General features: G+C 48.1%; 1 protein-coding gene across 2 annotated transcripts in view; it reads right to left on the reverse strand.

Moving 5' to 3' along the window:
• The window catches only part of CLUAP1 (clusterin associated protein 1), a 75,565-nt gene extending 69,343 nt beyond the window's left edge, over nt 1-6,222 (reverse strand). Inside the window, exons 1-3 of one of the 2 annotated variants that reach the window (XM_074598260.1) lie at nt 5,990-6,222; nt 5,267-5,378; nt 3,220-3,304 (exon numbers count right to left, since the gene is read on the reverse strand). In XM_074598260.1, the coding sequence (XP_074454361.1) occupies nt 3,220-3,304; nt 5,267-5,378; nt 5,990-6,011 (219 nt within the window). In that variant the 5' untranslated portion in view covers nt 6,012-6,222. The remainder of the gene's footprint in view (nt 1-3,219; nt 3,305-5,266; nt 5,379-5,989) is intronic. The other variant, XM_074598261.1, reaches the window with a different exon arrangement.
• Nucleotides 6,223-16,615: the final 10,393 nt, after the last annotated feature.

A 16,615-nucleotide genomic window follows, 5' to 3' on the forward strand; every position in this document is an offset into this window, starting at 1 on the left:
TATATCCTAAACGAAGAGCCACAAGGAACCAACACCAAAGTTTAGGTAAAATTTGGGGGCACTCTTCCTGATGACACGACTAAGGAAGCAAGCAAACAAAAACTGGCCATGAATCGGTTATGAATACAAAAACTAAGCATCCAAATGACTTAACATCATCTTTTCAGTATCTTTTTAAGATGAAACTTCTACCAAAATGTTTATCCTTTGGGAATATTGTGTGGCAGAAAGAATCCATCCACGATTCACTGGTGGTATCACACAACTTTGGTATTATGGTGTTTCCATAAGCAATTCACACCCGCCAGGGCTCTGACTGCAAGTCCTGCAACCTGGGGTAAAAGACTCCAACATTTAAATGGTCAGTACAGGTTTTGCCTGCTCTCCACTGAATAACTGACTGACTGCAGCAAAACTCCCTGTGAAACTAAAGAAAAGAAGGACCACATCTCAAACCACAGATTTAGCTCCAACTTTTCAAAGGACAAAGGAAACAAAGCAAATAGTTGTTGGCCCACGTTTCTTCATACGCATCTTGTCAAACTTTGTGACTTTACAATCAGGTTTCCATTTCCAAGAAATGTTTACCTTTTGCCTCTCGCATCCCAAAAATCTCAACCCAGCAGAGAAAAGTGACTCTACATCTGCTTCCTGCAGGCAGCAACTCGGCTGAAAAGTGAAGGCAAAACTTCCAGAACAGGTTATGATGTTGTACACCCTGTGTCGGGGGAATACGAGACTTAATGGCAAAAAAACCCCTAGTGGCTTTTGAGAATTTTGACCAGTGTGACCTCAAACAAGCCAATACACAAAGTGGAAAGCCTGGTATATTTTCCTTCCTTCCCTTTCAGTAGGAGGAATCTAACAAACTAATCATAGAAATAGTAGGTATTAAATTTTAAGAGAAGCAAGTCATTAAATTGACAGAATCTGTTAAACATCTCCTACACAAAGACGACTAGTGCACCACATCATAAAGGAGGTTGTTAAAGACAGGAATTCCAATTTCAGTGCCTTTCAACCCCAAGAAAGAAAAATCAATGTCTAGTAAAAGGAAAAAACAATGTTTTTTTCACTCAAACACTAGTTAAAAAGAGGAAAAAATACACAGACAAGTACATATATTTTTCAGATTGGCAGAATGACACTGTTTACTCAGGAATGTAACTTCATGTTTGGAAAGCTTGAGACAGTCCCTGATTTTATAACAACTCTAAGTAGATTTAAAGTATCATTAAAAGTCACCTCCATCTATTCTGAAGATCGGATTATTACCATGCAATAGAAAAGAGAAACAGAAATACACTGCAAGAATGGCATCAGCAGCCGGAAAGTTTGCTTTACTTTAAAATCTGCTTTATTATTATCACAGAACCAAATTTTGACAGCGTGATGGAAATGCAGAAACAGCCCAGGGAAGAACCAGAACTCCCAGCTGGGTGGTCCAGCAGAGTCCTGGTCTTTAGCCTGTCTAGCCCAAACATTTTGCATTCTTTCCTGCACAATGGCACATTCTCAATAGGAAGAATGAGGATTGCTCTTATGTCGCCATCTCGTTTAATGCTTAGGATAGTCTCCTGGGTACTCTCTGGGTCTAAATCTCCACAGGCTGAAATGGGAATTGAATGCGTGATGCTTCCTGGAAAGCACTCAGGATGATTATGAGCAGAAATTGCGTCAATCTCTTCTCCCATCACGTTTTAAAAAACAAATATGTCTACCTTTTGCAAAAAGTTTGGTACCTTGGTTTGCTAAGTATGTTTTCATGAATGTGTTGCTATGAGACTAAACCCATCAGAAGCTTTTTGCTGCACTCTACCTCAAATTTGGATCCAAGTGGGCTCGGGCAGGAGCCAGGTATTGAGCCACACAGACTAGGACACTTCTAGGTGGACAAATGATTAAAAACCCACGTAGAACAACCCTGCAGACACTTTAGGAACTGTTGGGTCTGAAAAGGAGACATTTGGCGAGCTCTCAAACTACCAGTAACACGGAGCAATACATAATTTGTGTAAAAAATTAACACATCTTTACTCCTTGTTCAGTAAAAGAGAGCAATACTCTCGTTATATTTCCTGATGATTAATCTATCCTGATATTCTCTTCTGAGAAATCCACCTCCATCAAATTTCACATCTGGCTATGGACGCATAAAGCTATTAGCTTCTGGAGAAGATAACTGTGGGTTCCACAGACAGTGAATTATTAAGAAAACATCTACAAGCTTTTTTCATTCTGAAAATGCTGAATACCTACAATAATCCCCATATTATCTTGCACTATTAACTGAGAATAAGTACAGGACGATGAAAGAAATTTCCATTCATTTCATTTTCTGAATCATATTACATAATTCTTCAAAACCCTTGGGATTTCTTACATGAAATCAGTTATTAAGAGGAAAATGTACGCATAATATTATTTCTGCTACCATACTTGTCCTTTTAAAACATGCTTGATTTGGAGGGAGGAAATCCCTCCAAACAAAATAGATCTGTTCATTACAGATTCCTATGATGTTCCAGGGCTCAAAAGTGCATTCTGATATGTACGGAAGCGTATCATGCTTTGAACATTGTAAAATCAAGAAATTTTATGTGGATGTCATCACAAATCTGAAGGGAAAAGCTGGCTTGGTTAGAATGTCATTTTAATATATTTTAAAAATTAAAAAAGTATTATAAGAATTTAATTTTTGGAATTAGCATAAAGACTTCCATTGCTTCCAGACCCACCCGCAGCCCTATTAAGTTTTTTCAACCTGATTAAGAGTGCTCATGTGTCATAACAGCAAAGGCTCATGCTGCATGAAAATAACAGGAATGATGATACGAAGGACAATGTTATTTTATTCCACGAGACTAAAAAAGTTGATGGCCCAATTCAAGTATGCTCATGTATAATGCCATAAAAGATTTGATCTGAGAAAAATATGGCTCAATCTAGTGAGAAGGCTCAGAATACCAATCTACGATTCTATATCATAATGAAAACATCAGAAGTTATGACTGTTCAAGCACACAAAAGAATCAGTCATCCCGATTCCGGCCCATTCAAGTTTATAACAGCACAAGACACACCATACAGCATAAGAACACAATACATACTCAGCCACCCATTGCAAGGAAATTGTAAGGGTTTTAGAGGGAAAGCATTTAAGCCAATATGGAACCAGTATTTCGATGTGCTTAAGCACGACTCCTGAGGCAGGCTTACCATGAACTGAGCCACCGCCTTAATGAAGAAAACTCGGTCCTGTTCTGTCTCCACATCAGGAGGAATATCAGCCTGAGGTTCATACCTGTGGAAAGAAGCACGCATAGAGTCTGACAAGAAATATATGCACAATATTAACGAGACTGGTTCACTTGTGAGGCAAAAATCAAACATGCATATAACAGGTTTGTGTACAAACTGCAAGAGCTGTAAAACCTGAGACGCTTCTCCAGAAGGAATTGTTACTGTGAGGTCCTGAATACATCTTTTCAGTTTTGCAAAGCAGCAAAATTTAGCTGGTTCAATCCAGTCTGTGAAATACTTATTTTCAGAAGTAATTTACTACTTAAATCCCAAGCTGCCTATATAAATCAAACTAAACTTAATCACATGTGGCTCCACAATTTAAAACACCAAGCATATGACCAAGTTAATAATCTCAGCCTTTCCGGTGGTATGTTAAAATGACTTGTATTGGACTACTATTGTTGGTAATAACAAAAGCAGCCACTTGTCCTTTAAAATGTTACCAGACCTTTCCACTCTGTCAAAACACACAAGAAAAGTTCACACTCACAGACATAATTTCAAACACATTACTTTCAAAAGTAAACAAAATTTACAAAAATGTAAACTGAAAGACTGTGAAATGCTTTTAAAAAAAACACCAGTAAAATACAGAAACTTCTAGAAGTCACCAGCCTACAGGAACCAGAGAAGAAAAAAGTAAGTTCCCAGAATCTTCTACAAAGCTTTGAGATTTTCAACATTCAGGCAAAAAAGCCTGAAATCTTTGCTTTCACATCACATCTGGAATTAAGAGAAAGCCAAACGCAAAGTAGCTTCTCTGCTTTAAAGCGTATTTAAAAGGCTTCTAGAAGCTGGAAAAGCTGTCTGTGTCAAATATAAGTGTGACCCGTAACAGAAAAGGATGCCGGTGCTCCATTGCTATTTGGTCTGAAAGCGAAGCACTTCTCTATTAGACATAAGGTTCCCAGTAACAACGCAGAAGTTTAAGCTTTTAAAAGTGTTCAGGTTCACTAGAGAAGCACATTTTAAAAACAATATTTTTGTCTTCTTTCAATTGTTCTGTTATTTTACTGTTACATACTGGGTGGATAAGCTGATTTTTGTTTTTATACCCGAGTTGAAAACAACCAGTAATATAGACCCTCAGTGTAAGAGCAGTATTTTAAAGACTATTTAGGTAACTTAATCCAAATAAATTTGAATAGTTGTAAGTATTTCCCTATTTTATTACAATTGCAACAGTATTCGTCAAATTTCTAACAGCTTGGTAATTATACTTAATGGATACTAATTATGAATCCAGGCCAAAAAATAGCAATCAGGCAAATGGGTCACTGTCATCTTTTCACTTGTAATATTCTACATTATGAACAGCTTAAAAACCTTATTTTTTCACTTACGTGGGAGAAAGAAGGATATACATAATTTGATTAGCACCTCAAGTTTCATAAACATTTAACCGAAGTCCATCAACGGGTTAAGTGGGTGTGAAACTACAACTGGATAGTAGCAAATTAGTACAGTATTGTTTCAGTTTTTTTTAAACGTGGCATGGATCCTAGACAACACCAACTTGAATGAATAACAATTGTAGCAACAAGGTAAGAACTAACTGTATCTTGAGAAGTTTTCACTATATATCACCCTGTTTAGGGTACAAGGTCAGGTATAGGCAGGATGGTAACGGAGTTTGTAAATTATATGAAAGATACCTTCAAATAAGTATGTCCACCTTCAGGATGCTATCTCTGCCAGGGCTGAGTAATTTTATTTTCTACTTCAGCTATTAAAACACTTTTAAAAAGTTGGGGTTTTTTGTATAATTAAACTAAAAACCTGCACATTTAACTACCATGTTTTCTATCTGATATTTAGAAGAGTAGATCTCAAAGAATGACTAATTATCACTATGTTGCTCTTTAAACTTCTTACTACAGTTTCACACCAAAACCTCAGCTGCAAGCACACATCCCACATCCCAGAATCAGCCCCAACATTCGTTAGCCTAATCACCAACCTTTTCACCAGCCAGAGAAGCACTTCTGAAACGAGCATGAAGTTTGGGGTATGGAAATTCTCCATGGATATGAGCCGGGGATACCCCAGTGCCCTCATCATCTCGGTAAAATCTGAAAAACAAACAAGGGGAGAGATTCCTTCTTACACATCCAACAGAAACCTTACCAAGAGCCCCGGTTCTGACAGCATACCAGTCATTTACCATTAGACAGGCCCTGGTCAAAGTACTGCTCATAAAAAAGCATGAATGGATTAATTTTAAACATATATATATATAATTTCCCCAGATAATACGCCCGAGTAGAAAGGCGACTTTTTAACAAGAGACTCACTGGGCAGAAACAATGTTAAAACAGCTTCTCTCTATAAAACATAAATACAGGCTGCGGCGATCACCGCTACGCAGAGGCTGCGCCATGCCAACCCTCGGCCTGTTAAAAGTGCAATAGCCCTACCAGGCAATTTAAAGAAATCAAATTCTTAATAAAATTGTGCAAAATTCTGTAGCCCTCGCCGGAGGCACCGGTGAGGCCCCAAGAAACCCTCTGCCTCCCGGATCTCTAAGTGAAGTTATAGGGCAAAACTTGGAGGAAAAGCGGGGCCCGCCCGGCTGCTGAGGGGCCGGGGCCGCCCCGCAGGCCCCAACGAGCCGGGTCAGCCCGGGAGGGCTCGGGGGGACCCCGTCCCGCCCCCCTCCCCGTCCCTCAGCGGGGTTGCTCACTCCGGAGGTCGCGGAACGACATGGTCGGGGGAGCCCCGGGGGCCTCTTCCCGTTGCCGCCGCCACACCGGGCCGGGCCGCGCCGCTCGTCGCTATGGCAACCCCCCCTACGGCGCGGCGGCCGGGCCAAACTGCCTCCGAAAGCGAAGGGCCATGGCGGCGGGTCCGGGCCTGAACCGGGCCGGGGCAGCCTCTCACCAAGCGGGGCGGTGAAAGCGAGCGGCTCCGACAACCCCTTCCGGGGGCCTGCTGGCGAGAGGGCTGCCGTCTGAGGTACAGGCTGTGCCCGGTGTCTGGGACAGATCGGGGAGCAGCTGGGTGTCATGGCGGTTCCCAGAGGAGGCCCCGGAGATGCTGGGAGGGCTGGAGCCCCTCTGCTGTGAGGACAGGCTGAGAGAGCTGGGGGGGTTCAGCCTGGAGAAGAGAAGGCTCCGGGGAGACCTTGGAGCCCCTTCCAGTCCCTAACGGGGCTCCAGGAAAGCTGGGGAGGCACTCTGGATCAGGGGGGGAGCCATGGGATGCAGGGAGAAGGGTTTTATGCTGCAAGAGGGGAGATTTAGAGTGGATATTAAGAAGAAATTTTTCATTCTGAGGATGGTGAGCCCCTGGCCTAGGTCGCCCAGAGAAGCTGTGGCTGCCCCATCCCTGGAGGTGTTCAAGGCCAGGCTGGACGGGGCTTGGAGCAACGTGGTGTGGTGGGAGGTGTCCCTGCCCAGGGCAGGGGGTGGCACTGGGTGGGCTTTAAGGTCCCTTCCAACCCAAACCATTCTATGATTTAGGATCATTTTCAGATAAGACCCAACAGTACCTGTGCCACGTTCAGCTGCGGCTGCTGTGGTTTGAGGACATGGCCGTGCTCCCCCATGGGATGGCACAAAGGTCACCAGGGATATGAAAGTCTGTGTCCTCACCTCACCTGAGCAGACATAAACCCACCGTCACCGCTGTGTCCTGGGTCCCCGGCTCTTTGCCCTGTTGGAGTCAGCGCATCCAGCTTCTACCCACTCTGCAGAGGAAGACTCGGATCTCTCTGAGGAGCCTGGCATGCAGCTCTGCCCCGCTGCTCGAGCATCACAGGGCTGAACTTGAGCAGCAGCAGAGGCTGAGGTGGCAGGCAGGCGGGAACACCTTCCTCTCTACAATCACACATTTCTGATGGACATCCAAGGTACCGCAGCCACCCGGGCATCAATTGCCGTGCATGGAGCGCTGGCTGAAATGCACAAGAGATCTTTGGCACAGCCCAGACTGCACACGGCTGCCTGGCAGCAGGGCCAGACCCCTGTGCGTTCATTGTCCATCCCCAGAGACGCCCATGGAAACCAATGTCCCCAGGCCAGCTGATACGGCTTCTTGCAACCTCTCAGCTCCTACCCGCAACTGACACTGACTGATCCTGTCAGCAGTTTCGTAACAAACATCTTAAAGGCTCTTGGTGTCCTCAGTTTGCCCCTGCAGACATAACCAACAGCAGTTTTCATGTTGATGCATCAAGTAAGAACAGTATGACAGCTTCTCCGCTAACACTCGGTGGTTTCAGATATCCTAAAGGAACAGGAGCTCCGACCACGAGACTCTGCAGAAACACCGGCCGCGGTGGACCCAGCTCTTACTGACAGGGTCATCAATATCACAGGGTTGGATGAGCCGAAAATAATCTAGATGTCAGGCTGATCTATGGACGTCTCAGGACATTTTTGTGGAGCAGTCCGCAGTTTTCCAATTCAACTGCCCAAGCATATATGAGACATGCACACACGGGCTCTATATCAAGCAGCACCCTCTCCATGTCACTGAAAAAGTAATCAAAAGCAAGGAAATAGCAACGAATCCTACAAAGAATAAGTAATTGAAATGAAGTAGTTACATTAGAAAATAGGAGACGCGATTAGAAGCTGGGTTTTCTTATGCCAGGAAGCCAGGAGATAACAAACCTTAAGTGATTTGCTAGTTCAAGAGCGTATCAGCCATCCAGTAACTCGGGCAGGGGGACTGGAGAAGGAAGGAAACATTCCCCAGCTCTATTGGTGTTACATGGACTAGTGGGCAAAAGGCAGGTGGGATGAAATACATGGGGGAAGGCCAAACCTGTAAAATAAATGAAATAAATTATCAGTATACTGCTTACCTCAGCTCTGTGCTTTATATAAATATCATTAATATTGATATATTCGGCAGCACAAAGGCGCTGCTGGAGAAGGAATGGATGTAGCCTTGAGCTAAGCAGGGGCTCACAGAGGAGCAAACTGCAGCCATGTAGCTGCGGCAGGAGCTCACACCACATCCGCGAGGGATGAGCCCTTCTCCCCGCCACCTTCCCATCTCCGGAAACCTGCACTCAAAGCCAAAAACGCTACACATCTCTGCTTATTGCCTAGACACGTGAACTAATTTTCATGGAAACAGCTCCCCCATTCCACAGCCCAGTTTGCGCTGTTGAGGGATGGGGCTTTTTCCCCCCCTCCACTTCGTCACTCCAAAAGCTGGAAATCTTGTTGGAAAGGAAAGAAAAATCTAAAATTTTGGTGCAGGTTTTGGATGGCACTGCAGGCTTCTGAGTCCAGATGGTAATATCTTGGCTGCACATCTGCAGTGCCTGGTCTCCGTCCAAACCCTCTAATTTCGTTTAGATGAAATTTCATTTCTTTGGGGCCGTAGGAAGCCACAGCTGCTGCTGGGGGCCTGGTAGAGGTGTAGGAAGAACCCAGCTGGGGGTGGTGAACGCCATCCAAGCGATGCGTAAGCATCCAGTGGCACCAACTGCTGGTTTCTAGCAGGAGGTGGTGACCCCACCTTGCAGCCTGAACCGCTGGCAGTAAGGAATTAGCAGCCCCTGCGGTGACCAGCTTTGCCCTGAAATGCAGCGGGGATGGCAGAAGACATCATTAGCAATGGTTTTTATTTAACACCTCATGGAAAATAATATTTTCTGCCTGTTTCGTATGCTGCGCGTGGGAATTTTGGGGCTCCCCAAATCACTTTAGGGCTGACAAGGGGGGCCAGGCAAACCCTTCCCCACCCCGTTAGCATCATCTCATCCTATTTCCAGCCTCCCATTCTGCTTCCAGGGCTCTGCCAACCTCTTTTAGCCCCTCTCCCTGGCTCCCAGCCATCCCCAAACGCTCCACTGAAGTCCAGTCATCCTTTGGGCTCCTGAGCACCCATGAATCAAAAGATTTCACCGAGAAACCAGTGACCGGGGCAGCCCAACGTCATTGATCCAGGCTACCTGCCATCGGGTCCCTTTTGGCTGCTGCAAGCGTGGTTAGCGCCATGTGCTTTTAAGTACTCCATCATTCAAATATGCCGTCGGACAGCCCGATGTCTCCCTGTCAGCTCCCAATTTAGCAAAACCAGTGCCCAAATTTGCCATGCATAGCCTCGCCGTGTGCTGGGAGAGCCTCGGTGGCCAGACCGTGGCAGGAGATGAGCTCTGTGATCAAAGAGAGATGGGAAGGAGAAACCACCTCACTGCAAGGATGGCCAGACCTTGTAGCACCCACCAGTCTCCTCTGTTCTAAGAAACTCCTGTTTTTTGGGGGGAGAAAGAACAATTTGGCCGCATCTGCCCATACAGGATTTCCCCCCCTCCACATATGGACCTCAAACATACCACCTCCCTGGACACTTTTTCCTGCTTCACCCCATTATTGCCATTTTAGGACCAGCAGAATAAACCGTAACGATCCGCAGGTTGAGACACCCCCCAGCCTTTCCTCACTGTGTTCACCACAAACACTCTTTACATCTAAAGCAGCGTTATTGATCCGGCGGTCGGAGTCTCCTGGCCGCCAGCCAGCCCTTTCCCCGCTTCTCCCCGTGGCAGCTCAGCCGTGCTGGCTGCACCCTTCATCCACGGCTCCCGGTCTCGGGCTGTGCGACCCCATCCGTCCAGGACATCCCCCCCACACACCCCCAGTATCTATCAGCTTCTCAACATGGAAATAATCAGCTCTATTAGTCTTTCCCTGCATCAGTCCTTTCAGCCGCCTGAATTCTTGTTGCCATATTCCTGCAGACGAAGGGGAAGGTTTTTTGGCAATATATGTATATATATATATTTAGTGTTCTAATGTTCTTTCCTCAGGTTGTTTTTTTGGCGGAGCTTGACATTAAAGTTGCTATCGCATGTTTTTAAGTCCAATTCTCACATCCTTACATTACAGTACCTGGCAGACTGGCCCAAAACATGGAATTATCTTGACGAAGAGCTGTTGTTTCTCGCTCTTCCCATGGGGCAAACAGTTACGCGGGGTCAGACTGACCCTGACCACGCTCGGGGATGCGGCGGGCGGAGGAGTGAAGTTGGCCAGTTGTGAAGATGGGACCTGTTCCAGCTCATAGACGGCCCCAAGGAGCAGCTCTGGATCCTGTGCCAGATAATTGGAAAGGAGATTATTTATTTTCTTTTTTTCCCCCATGCCTTATATTACAGAAAGAAACTGTTTGGGGGCCGGGCGAGCGGTGCTGGCAGGGAGTTTGGGGGTGCAAGGGCAGGTAGTGGCATCACCACCGCGGCCACGAACACCCAGGGACAGGTTGAACTACGGGAGCAGGAGGAAAATAGCATTCCACGGTTGCTTCTCGGCCACCCATCTGCGCCCCTGCTTCTGCCTGCAGCAATGGCTCTGCCGTAGTCACATCACAAATCAACAAATGTCCCAAAAATAAACATAAATATATGAAAAAAGCAAATAAGTGTCCCTGCTCATTGCAGGGGGGTTGGACTGGATGACCTTTAAAGGTCCCTTCCAACACGAACTACACCATGATTCTATGAATTAAGCTGCCATTCTCCCCACTGTCCCACCACCTGGCTTTCCCGCACGTTAGGAAGGCGACCACGTTTGGTTTTGTCCTCAAAGATGCAGAATCGCCCAGTTTCGAACGGGACCACACGACAGGGCAGATCACGGGGCTTTTCCGGGAGCGGGCTTTGTCCCCAGGCCAGCGTCACAGGCACGAGGCTGCCCAGCTCTCCCGGCTCGGGCTGCACACTGGTTCCTGCCAGGGTATTTCTGTAAAACGACCCGCAAAACAAAGAGGGGGGGGCGGGGAAAGCTTCAGGATTTTCCTGCTCTTTTTCCTGACGTTGTCTTACCTGGTTATTCTCGCGCTGCAAATTCAGTCCTTGACGCCAGGGCTGGCAGGACTGTGGCTTTTGGCAGGACTAGGACATTATGAGCTGTTGAAAATACGACCGAGTGAGAAAGCAAGTTATTTTTACTCCGATTTCTCTAATGTTTTTTTACATCAGGAATAAAAAAAAAAAATAAAAATTGAAGTGATCGGATATTCTTGAGATCCCTCAAGCACAAAACAAAGCAACGCTCATCTCTGCCCTCCCTGGCAGGGAAAAAAGTGTAAAAAGGCCTCAAGCTTCTTTGACATCCCAGGAGACCCTCGTGTGAAGTCACTGTACACTTTAATATTGTTTGGTTTTTTGTTCCCCCCCCCCAAACTACCCATTAGATAAATGCTGCAGGAGGGTATTAACTTCACAAACAGACCCTTTATGGCTTGGGACACTGTGAAGGGAACCCGCCAGAGTGATTCGCTCAGAGGGGCTGGTGCAAAAAAAAAAAAAAAATTAAAATAAAATAAGGCAGGGTAGGAGATGATGGGGTTTCGTTTGGCTGGTTATGGAAGTGTCAGACAGACACCTCATGTTCAGGGTTTTGCATCCACTTTCTGCTTTGACTTGCAAGTTGGGCATCAATTTTTGCTCCTCTAATCAGAGCCCCTCCCTCCCCCCCATCACCCAGCTGGGCTGGATTAATTTTCACCTTAAAAGCTGTTTTCAACCCCCAGCTGCCACATTTGCTGCCCCAGTCTGAGGTTTCTGCTTGCTGCCGAGGGCTGGCTCAGCTTCCAAACTCCTCGATGCCGGTGTGGAAGGGACTTTCACGAGCAGACTTCTTCCTTCCCACGCGATTTAACCCTCAGCTCAGCTCTTTGCGCTGAGGAACCCGGGGGAAATCTGGAGCCTTTGTGTCTGGGGAAGGAAAATATCCAGGAATGTCACGTTCCCCGTAATTACACTGCAGAGCAGCTCCCTCCCTGTTAATGCGCTGGCATTAGAGAAGAGCTCCGAGAGCAGAGTGCGGTGCCCAGGATAAGCTGCAGCCCATGCATCAAGCAGAAGGGGTAATGAATCAACGGCCTCCGTTTGATCGCTCAGCGGATAAGCAAGAGAAGCTACTTAGGATGAAAAAAAAGCCATCCCCAAGCAAGTAGATTTCCAGATCTATCTCCTACTTTGCCTGACAGGCCAGGAGAGGAGAGGCCGGGTTCTCATTTATATGCAGTGAAAAAAAAACCAAGATTATATTTCCACTCTCCGTTAGCTCCTTCCAAAGCTGAGCGCCGCTTGGCCTGCCTGCGGCCAGCGCTAAGCGCTTATTTCCCAAAAGCTGCCTAATTTTGGGGTGTCCAATTTAAGCTGTGGCACGGCACAGCTTGATTTATAGACAACACGACATTCCCCATGACCCTGAGAGCTGAATGTCTGGATCGTCTTCATTACGAGGCAAAGGGATCAAAAAAAAAAAAAAAATCGTTGATTTCTCATGAAAAGTTTTGCTGTGTTTTTCTTTAAAGCCAATGTCTTGGTTCTTGACCTACCTAGAGGGAAGGGTATGGAGAAAAACCAGCCTTGGTGAGAAGGAGAAAGAGTCAAAGCAGGCCTGGAAGGATAATATCACCAGTTGCCCAACTGGCCCTTTTTGAGGAGCATCACCAAGCAAAAAGTTGCTTTCAGAGCTGAGGAGTATGAGCCCCGCACAGCGCGCGGGTGAAGGAAGCCCTCCTGGGCAAGGTCTTGGCACAGCTACGTTATTTATCTAATTACAATCATCATTTGGGCACCACCATCAGAACTAGGGACACAAGGGGAAATGGAAGCCCTTCCAGGTTTACCCCAAGTACTCCTTACCTATGGAGGTGCCACCTTTGCCCAGTTTTTGCCCCAAAGGTGGCTTTCCATCCTCCCCCTGTTGCTTTCAGGGTGCTGCTTTCAGGCAGCAGCTGGTGGGATGGTGGAGGTCTGTGCCCCCAGCCCCCACCACACAGCCTCGGGTGGGCTTGTGGACCACCACGGCTGGGGAAGCCACACAACGGAGAGCCCAGGGGCTGCCCAGCCAGCAACAGGGCAGCAGGAGCCCTCCTGGTGGCCACGGTGGGATGGGGCTGGAGCCCTGTCCTCCGAAAAAGAGAGAGGCAGAGCCCACAGAGAAAAGCAGAAATAATATTAGCATTTAAACAGCGAGCAGCTGTTCAAGCGCACAACCTTTTTATGCTGCCAGGAGAAGAAACAGCTTGCTTAAAAAAACCTTTTGGATTTATCAAACTGCAGTGAAAGTCCTGAAGTGCTGGGAGCTGGGTTTGTCTTCTGTTCCCAGCTCTGCTTCGGCATTAAACTGTCATCATCAGTGAAACGGCCGTTCCACGAGTCCCACCTCGCAGGGGGAGTCGGGGGCTTGGATATAGACCTTGGGGCTGAGCCATTCCGGCAGTCCTGTGTCCCTGTGCGGGCAGAAACCTGTGATCTCAGCAGCAGAATTAAGTGTTGCTCTGTTAAAAGGGCAGGGCAGCAGCTCTGGGTTCGATACATCTAAAAACAGGTTTGTGACAAGGAAGTGTTTGGAGTGGAAGCGACGGAGGGGCTTCAGGCTGGGCACAGCCGGAGCGGTGCAAGCAGCAGCAGATCACGGTAGGACGAGGGGAGATTTAGATGAGTTCTGAGGAAGAAATTGGCTGTGAGGGTGGTGAGCCCCTGTCCCAGGTCGCCCAGAGAAGCTGTGGCTGCCCCATCCCTGGAGGTGTTCAAGGGCAGGTTGGACGGGGCTTGGACCAACCTGGTGTGGTAGGAGGTGTCCCTGCACAGGGCAGGGGGTGGCACTGGGTGGGTCCCTTCCAACCCACACCATTCCGTGATCACCAGGGTGGCAGAAGATTTTGTGACCCAAGTAACACCCTTGCCTGCAGAGGGGTGGGTGGCAGTGCCCAGGGAGGGGCTGGCACTGCTGGGTCCTCCCACAGGACCCTGGCTCTCCACAAAGCCAAAGGGATCCCAGCCCCCAGCTTCATCGCCGGCAGGAGCCATGGCCAAACCGAGCCAGGCACCATCGCAAGGGAGAGTCGAGCGAGAGCGGGGACATGCCTCATCTGGAAATAACCCCCTTCTTGTAACTACCTTTTCCTATTGCAAAAATACACTCAACGGTGAAATTGAGCCTGGAGGAAGCTATCCCTCCTCGATGAATTCGGCATCGCTCCCAGCCGCTGTCTGCGCCGCCGCTGCGTCACCCGCCTCTGTCTGGAGCGTACGGCGGATGCAGGGAGACCTTATAACCTCTCTGCTGTTGAGGCAAAAGCTATTGCGCTGCAGTTATTATGGGATTTAGGGAATTATTATTCCCCCTGGGATAGGTAACCAGCATCTCTGGCTCCCTGGGCAAGTGATAGATTGTTTTCTCTGCAGGCTGGATGCCTTCATCGGCCATTAAGCTGTTAGAAGATCTCTGGTCACATCAAAAAAAACCCAAACGACTCATGATGAGGATGTCTGAGCCTCTTGTGAGCAGAGGTGATGTGTACATCCAGAAATCTCTCTTTACTGGAACTCCAGAAAATACCTCATATTGCCAGTGAACCCAGGACCCAGCTTCAGGTTTCATTAAACGGGAAGACTACGCCTCGAAACCTCGTCCAAAGCCTACCAAATTGCAGGAGAATGGCTTCCAGAGTGGGCAAGCTGCCGAGCAGGAGTCTGGGGTCATACCGCCCAGGTAACTCATCACTAACTGGGTTTGCGAATACCCCATCGCTACACGAGGGTGCTCCGCTGTGGGCAGCGCCCTCCGATCCAGCAGTGCAAGCCCCGGCTACTGGTGGTGCCCAGCAGAAAGGAGCCCAGCCAGCAGCCGAGAGCTAAACATCTTCTCTCCTCTTCTATGAGAAGGCAAAACTCCTTGAAGACAGAAACTGCTGAGGCAGAAGGCGCAGAGTCCATACTGCTGCTCCCGGAGAGCTTCCCTGCAGCAGCCAAAATGGGAGCGAGTGGGGAAGGAGAGATAACGGAGGGATTACGCAGCCTCCACTTTGTATACCGATTAATTAGCCCTTCTATCATCAGAGGGAAAGTCACACGCAGGCAGCCAGGGATAACACATAAAAACCCCAAGGGGCCGTTTTCAGCCCAGCTCACGGCATCGATTGATGCCTCTAGATACACACAGCCCCAAACCCCCACATTTTCGTGAAGATTTTGTACGTATGCAGAAATACGATGCCAGAAAGAGCCCAGAACAACGGCATGTGCCAAGCTGCCTGGGCTCTTCGTGTTCGAGCCTCTAAGGAGAGCTGCGTTTGCGTGGAGCATCTCCCTACTGCTCCACTAACCCCAGGGACCGCCCAGCCTCAGCTTCCCTCCGCCAGCTCACTGGGAAGCTCCCCCGGTAACACACTCGGGGAACTGCTAAGAAGCTAGCAAGTCCCTTTCTGACCTTATTTTCCCCCAAAGCAAGGGGAAAGGGGGCATTTTCCCTGCCAGCTGAAACAAAAGAGCCAAGTGTGCTGCGATACAGCAGCTGCAGCCTCCGAAACCTGCAGGCTTTGGGCGGGATGCTGGAGGAGATGCGTCCCGACATCTCAACCTGGGATTCCAGGGTCCATCAGCCCCACCTCAAGTGACCATGACACAACACAGCTTCTGCAGGCCCTCACTCTCACCGCACCAGAACATGCTGAGAACCAACCTGCTCCGCGCGTCCCATCGAAGCATGGAACACGCACTCCTGCGCAAGCGCTCCCCAGCACAGCCTGCCTCCACTTCTCCTCCAGATGGGCCACGCTGGAGACAGAACTGACGGTGAGACAATACACACAGATAGTCAATGAGTCAACAAGGTGATCAAAAAACATCCCACATCTCCATGCCTCTGTTTCCCCAGCTGTAAGCCATCTTGCACCTCCCGAGTAGGGCTACCAGCCCTGCGCTATGTTTTTAAAGCCCCTTCAGATCTGCTGGCAAGAAGGAAACGCAGAGCTCACCTCACTCTGTGGGTCTGAGTGACTTGAACCCTTGTCTGAGCATAACAGAGCCACGCAGATTACAGTCCTGGGTAAAAACACATTTTCTTCCATCGCACTATCCCATAAGGTGGCAACAACCCAGTGCCTGGGGCAGCTGGGAAGGACCCAGAACCTGTTGTTAGATGGGGCAGTTTCTTAAGCCCTTAGGTATTTGTCTCTGCTTCGCAAAATAGGATGTCAAAGCTATAGGAGACATCTTTGTCCTCAAAGCAGCACTACTTCCAGGGCATGCACAGGCTCCGCCGCTGCAGCAGCCCGCGCAGCGTGCCCACCTTTGCTCCTCTGCTCACATAGCGGGGCTGGGGAGATGCCCCCAGGCTGGGGAATGGCAGCAGCCTACATGCCTTCGTGGGCAGGATCAAGCTGCTGCTCCTCAAACGTGTGTTTTGGCGAATAACAAAGAAGGTATTCCAGGCTGCCCAGCTCCCCCTCAAACATCTTGAAGAACAGCCAACCTCCTACCCCAATCCAGCACAGCATTGCCCTAACCCTGCGGAGCACTTAAGTAGTGGGTGGAAGGCTCTGGTGAAGT

This window comes from Larus michahellis, chromosome 8, assembly GCF_964199755.1.
Source record: "Larus michahellis chromosome 8, bLarMic1.1, whole genome shotgun sequence".
Classification (NCBI taxonomy): Eukaryota; Metazoa; Chordata; class Aves; order Charadriiformes; family Laridae; genus Larus; species Larus michahellis.